The sequence below is a fragment of the Phoenix dactylifera genome, chromosome 10 (assembly GCF_009389715.1).
Source record: "Phoenix dactylifera cultivar Barhee BC4 chromosome 10, palm_55x_up_171113_PBpolish2nd_filt_p, whole genome shotgun sequence".
NCBI classification, from domain to species: domain Eukaryota; kingdom Viridiplantae; phylum Streptophyta; class Magnoliopsida; order Arecales; family Arecaceae; genus Phoenix; species Phoenix dactylifera.
In genome coordinates this window covers 4,266,928-4,273,006 of record NC_052401.1, presented here as the reverse complement: position 1 = coordinate 4,273,006, position 6,079 = coordinate 4,266,928, and the positions used below count along the sequence as shown (strand labels likewise).

At 43.2% G+C, this 6,079-nt stretch overlaps 1 protein-coding gene across 1 annotated transcript; it reads left to right on the top strand.

Annotated features, from left to right (window-relative positions):
* The first annotated feature begins 2,872 nt into the window (after positions 1-2,872).
* Positions 2,873-4,357, top strand: LOC120112147 (22.0 kDa class IV heat shock protein-like). Its single transcript, XM_039130815.1, has 2 exons — positions 2,873-3,264; positions 3,892-4,357. The coding sequence occupies exons 1-2, from the start codon at positions 3,021-3,023 to the stop codon at positions 4,206-4,208; spliced, it is 561 nt and encodes a 186-aa protein (XP_038986743.1). The 5' UTR covers positions 2,873-3,020; the 3' UTR covers positions 4,209-4,357.
* The last annotated feature ends 1,722 nt before the right edge of the window (positions 4,358-6,079 follow it).

The window sequence follows — 6,079 nt, the reverse complement described above, 5'->3', positions numbered from 1 at the left end:
AGGAAAGTGGGGTTTTGGGCGCAATGCTTCACCATGGTAGCACGATGACAACCAGAGGCGAGGAAGAAGGGTGAGAAAGTGGAGAGAAATTTTCGTAGGAGATGAAGGAGATTTAAAGGGAGGTTTCAGAAAAAGATAAGTTTGGCCTAATGGATTATTGACCCCCTAATGGATTTTGATGAATACAAAACACTAGAGTATAATTCCATTTATCTTAACAATTTAATTGAGGAATTCATGTGTTTTATTAAGAATATTGTTAAGAAATGTCTAGGCAAGTTCCCATAATTTTTAAGAATTTATTGAAGAATTTTTGAGATGAAGAAAACAGATCAGGGATAGCCGAGACGTCTCCGGATAGTCTCAGAGACGTCTCTGGCACAAACAGGAAGAACTGGCACAGGAGACGTCCCCGGCACCTGGCGAGGCGTCTCGCAGGGTCGGAGTCGACTCTCTCAGTAGCGGAGTCGACTCTCTCAGTGGCGGCAGAAAGGCAGATTTCAAGTGATACGCGCGAGCCGTCCCCACAGTACGCGGAGTCGTCCCCGCAAGTTAAAAAGCTGAGTTTCCGAGTCGTCCCCAGTGTAGCGGAGTCGGCTCTCTCAGGGTTTTCCAGAGGATGTCTTTTTCGGAGTTAAGGCAGCGGAGACGTCCCCTGAAAGAGCGGAGTCGACTCTCTCAGAGAATTCCAGAAGACATGTTTTTCGGAGTTATAACGACGGAGTCGTCCCCAAGGCAGCGGAGTCGTCCCCATGCAAAAAGTGCAAACAAGCCGAGACGTCCCTGTAAAGCGCCGAGACGACCCTCTCAGAAAAACAGAAAAACAAGGATTCAAACCGTTCATCATCGGAGTCGTCCCCGTAAAGTGCCGAGTCGACCCCAAACAAAGTGAAAAGTAAATTTATACAGCCGAGACGTCTCGCGTTGAAGCGGAGACGTCTCCGGAGCGCCTGGGACGCGACTGACAACTTTTGCAGGTTTGGTTTGAATTTCAAATCTCTTTTACTTTATCTCTAACGGCTATATTTGCTTTTTGGGCTATAAAAGGGAGCTCCTAAGTGCTTCTCAACAACTTCTCACCAACCCAAAGCAAGATCATTCAAGAGAGAAGAAAGAAAAAGAGGTTCAAGGGAGTTAGTGCATTCAAGTGAAGAAATCGAGTGCTTTCAAGTTTCCCAACTGATTTCAAGCTCAACTACTCTCTTCCGCTCGGCATTCAAAGCTCACACTCAAGCCTACGCGATCCACATCGGAAGAATCATCATTTCCCACGCTTCCAACGGCAAAAGGATTCTTCCGGGTTTTATAGTTTATCATTGTTATATTTGCTTATTTAGAGCTTTCCAATCGTTTGTAAAACTCTTTCAATATTGTGCTTGTTCCAGTCAAGGGACTTGGAACAAGGGAAAGGCGTCCCAAGCCTAGGTGAAATTGGGGGTTATAGGGTTTGTTGTTAGCCCGGTGTAAAACAACGAGTTCGGTAGTGCACTCGCAAAACTACCGGACTGTAATCTTGGATTATAGTGGAAATTCCCAAAGGTGCTTTGGGGAGTGGATGTAGGAGCAGTGGAAGCTCCGAACCACTATAAAACCTTGTGTTTGCGATTGACTGTTCTCATCCCTCTATCTTTACTTTAGTTCTTACATTTGCGTGTTTTATTTTTTAATTAGTCAAAAAGTTTTAAAACACCCAATTCACCCCCCTCTTGGGTGATCATCTCTGGGCAACATGGATGATAAAACACCAACCGCTCGTTGGTTGACAATGGTTCTGGCGCCGTTCGTACCGGCCTCGATGCCTTGGTTACTGTCACGCCCCCGCCTCTGCGAGGCACCTAGTGCCCACGTGGGAGCCACATGAGGGGGGAACACGGGGCTCTCCTGCCAGATATTGTCCGGTTCTGGGACTTCACGCAAGCGTCCTTCACCCCTTTCCGGTTTTGTTTTCCACCCAAAACGCGTCTACAGGATTTAGAGTCACCCGCCTCATATGCCCAGGCTCTGGAACGAGTCTTTCCGATGTGGAACTATTAGGCCTCGCACTAATATCACGCCCCCGCCTCTGCGAGGCACGTGAGGCACCTAGTGCCCACGTGGGGGCCACATGAGGGGGAAATACGGGGCTCCCCTGCCAGATATTGTCCGGTTCTGGGGCTTCACGCAAGCGTCCTTCATCCTCCTCGATTTTGTTTTCCTCCCAAAATGCGTCTGTAGGATTTGAAGTCACCCGCCTCATATGCCCAGGCTCTGGAACGAGTCTTTCCGATGTGGGACTATTGGGCCTCACAGTTACCATCCGATTCTTATAATAGCCAAGGAGGAACTAGCCTTGCAGTGGTTGTTAATGGCATTGATCAAGCTGCTAATTTCCTGGAGACGGCAATCAGGACCCTCTCTTTTTTATTTTTTTGTTTTCAAAGGAAAGGCAACTCATCTTTTTGATTTAAATCAGGAAGGCCTTCACACTTCAATAAATTCTAAATTTTCTTCCAACTACTTCCCCTTCACCATAATATTTCTTTATGGATGAAAAATGTAGACCCTAATTTTTAAATTTTACAGTGTCGGATCCGACCGGACCTGACAGCACTCCAACCGCAGAGACACCGTCATGTCGGCTGACAACAAATAAATTTCATCAAAAATTCTGCACGATGAGATCAAAAGATTCAAAACCATCTATCACACTCTTGAACGGCTCAGATTGAAGAAAACATGTCACCTCCTCCCCATCATGGACCCATCCAGAACATTCACGACATTGTCTCTGCTTCTGCCACGTGTCTTTAGAACAATCCTTACGTGTGAAGCAACCAGAAGCACCCAGAAGAGAACCCATACCCTCCAGAAATCAGAAGAGAACTCCAGAAATCCCTCCTCTTCCTCCTATAAAAAAAAAACCCCATCAACCCCAACCCTTCTCAATCCAAGAACAAAGCAAACATCAAACGCAGGCATTCCATCAGCTCTCTCTCTCTCTCTGTCAAACTTTTTTGTTAATAACGTTTGTAAATCTCCCAATGAGGGCTTCTAAGGTCTCGGCTCTTCTTCTTCTTCTTCTTCTGGGCCTGGTGGCTCTTCCAACGAAGGGCCTGATGCCCTACTCTCGGAGCCTTTGGGACATGATGTTGCCTAGCGATGATCCTTTCCGAATCCTGGAGCAGGCTCCCTTCACCATGCCCAAGGCCGTGGACGAACTCGCCCTCGCACGTGCCGACTGGAAGGAGACTCCCCAGGCTCACGTGATCTCTCTCGATGTTCCAGGTATCATGTACATGGTTCCTATGCCACATGCCCCGTGTCTTATCAAATCTCTTAATTAACTCAACTGTGCATGGCATCCATGTTTCCCTTAATGATCTTACTAAATTAATATCCAAAAATGCAAATATATGACTATGGTACTTTCATCATCATCATTATTTTTTTATTTTTATTTATTTACTAAAACAAATGATTCATATCTTTTTAGTAAAAATATATTTGATAATATTAAAAAATAATAAATCTTAAGGTGCTCTAGAAAATACTTCTTTTCAATCCCATAAGATGTCTCTGGAGTGGTTGGTTGGCCGTATATAAAACCACTTAGTCCGCGACTTTGTTTATCTCTCTGAAAATATGCTTGATTCGAAAGTCCACTCCATCGCTCATCATAACATAAATATTTCGGGCCAGCCATCCTGAATCATCATCACCTTCGCCATAAGTATGAATGTGAAACTTAGTGGAGTTAGACATGATCGATATAAGATGGTTGAGCTTTAAACAGTGCATTAGTTGGACATTGAAGCGTTTCTCATTTTTCTTGGATAATTTTACCTTAATTTATCTTGGAAATTACTGCAAGTGATTGCTCATTGGCATTGGTGGCATCATGACATCATGCAGGGGTAAAGAGGGAGGATATCAAGATCGAGGTAGAGGAGAACCGGGTGCTAAGGATCACCGGAGAAAGGAAGGGCGGGGAGGAGGTGGAGGGTGAGAAATGGCATAGAGCCGAGAGGACCTCCGGCAAGTTCTGGAGGCAGTTCAGGCTTCCGGCGAGCGCGGACATGGACTCCATTAAAGCTCACTTGGAGGATGGAGTGTTGACGGTGGCTGTTCCCAAGCTGGCTGGGGAGAAGAAGAGGCAGCCGAGGGTGGTGAACATTGTAGAAGAGACCAACAAGGGTGGAGACGTCAAGGCATCAAAGGCAGAAATGTAATTATAATTTGAGAATTTCCCACGTATATGTTCTTCTTATGTTTGTTCTCTCACTACTTGTATGGATTTGTGGGTCTGTTTGTTGGCTCCGTATGTGGTTTGAACTTGTTTCTTTTGCTGAAATAAAATGGCGTATTAAGTTTGGGCTTCTTTTGGTCACTGTACGAATTATTTGGTTTTTGGTTGACTGGATTAGCAGTTCTCCATTGTATCAACTTTCCATGACTATAATATGATGAAACCAAAAGTCTTTGCTGAAAGAATAAAAGAATAAAAACCAGGGGGCAGATTTCCACCATTTGTGGTACATTTTTGTTCAAAATTTCACGAATTATCATATTAATTCGATGTATTAATACTACAGTGCATATCTGTATATGTGTATGTTTTGGTGAAGAAAGGGATGCATATCCTTCTCTAGTGCCTAGCCCAAAGAATAATTTCCTTTTGGTAAAGGTAAAAGAAAACTCGGTTTCATTAATTAATGTAAATGAAAAACAGACTCAAGGATTCTGTCATAAAAACAGAACTGCTTCTTCTAAACTCACAAAATTTCTTGCATTCGATCTCTTGGTTACAGATAGAGTAACTTGAATCTTCTATTCTTCTGAACGCATGGGCGACATACACAAACTTATTGGCTAATAGTTCTGCATGCATGCAAGAGAAAAGGAAAAGAACCCATTCAGATGTCCAGGAATGATCGGTGGTTTTACAAGGGGAAAATGGGGCTCCAATATCTTTTTTTGAGTATACTAGTTGAAGAAGGGAATGCATGCTGAAAACTTGTGCCAGAATATATGGTAAACAGAATCAAAAGAAGAGAAATCCTTGGAATTAGAAAGCTCTAAGGAAGAAAATTTGGTGGTGGACTGTTAAAGTTCATGAGGCAGTTAAGGACAGAAAATAGCAATAAATGTAAGAATGTTTAATTGGAGGCAACAAAGCTAGTATTCTGGCTTAAATCTGTGGCCTGGGATTTATTATTTATAATCTCATCAACTAATATACTATTTGTTGGAGTTTAATTGTGAATGATAAACAATCATCTCTCAACCTAGAACTCACTCAAGGTGGTACCTAATTCCTAACCCAAGTCAATTTGGGCAAGAGAGGGGCTTACCATGGATAACAGAAGGCTAGTTGGAAGTAGAACTTCCACATTTTATTGGTTCTGAAGCTTATGTTCATGCAACTAGGGAGAAGATTATGCAACTTGAATTCCCATCAACAACAACTTAGTCTGCAGTTAAAAGCCTGAACCATAAGGTCAGCCAGGGATACTCTCTATTGCAAAACAATCCTGAAGACATTTTTATATTAACTGTTGAGCATTTTTTTGTTAGCATCATAAAAGAAAGTTTGAGAAAAGAATACAAGGAGCTATAAACTTAAAATATAAGATCATCACCACATCTCCCATCCCATCCATTCTGTTGGTAGTGCCTTTCTTGAAGCAACTGTAGGAACATCTATAAATAGGATCATGAACCAGTCTTCAAATAAAGGAAGCATACCTGGATCCATTGTTTTCTGGATGATCAAGTCCTTAGTTCGTATCTCCCTCTTGGCCCCTGTTCGAACACCCGGTGATGGAGACCGATGCAGTGTTCACCATCTAGGCAAAGGATGAGACCCGTTATGTTATCCTACCATCAAGGATAATGCCTCCACTTCTCACGGGATCGTAACTGACCACGATGTGGTCATGTGGGTCAAAACCCAACATTCTCCCACTTGACCCATATGACCATACTTTGGTTAGAAATGATATAAACATTAGGCGCGCATCATTCTAATCCATAGTCAGTTGGGTCATCATAATACCATAATTAAACAGCTTACTAATGCGAGTCAAGGCGGTTCCACATC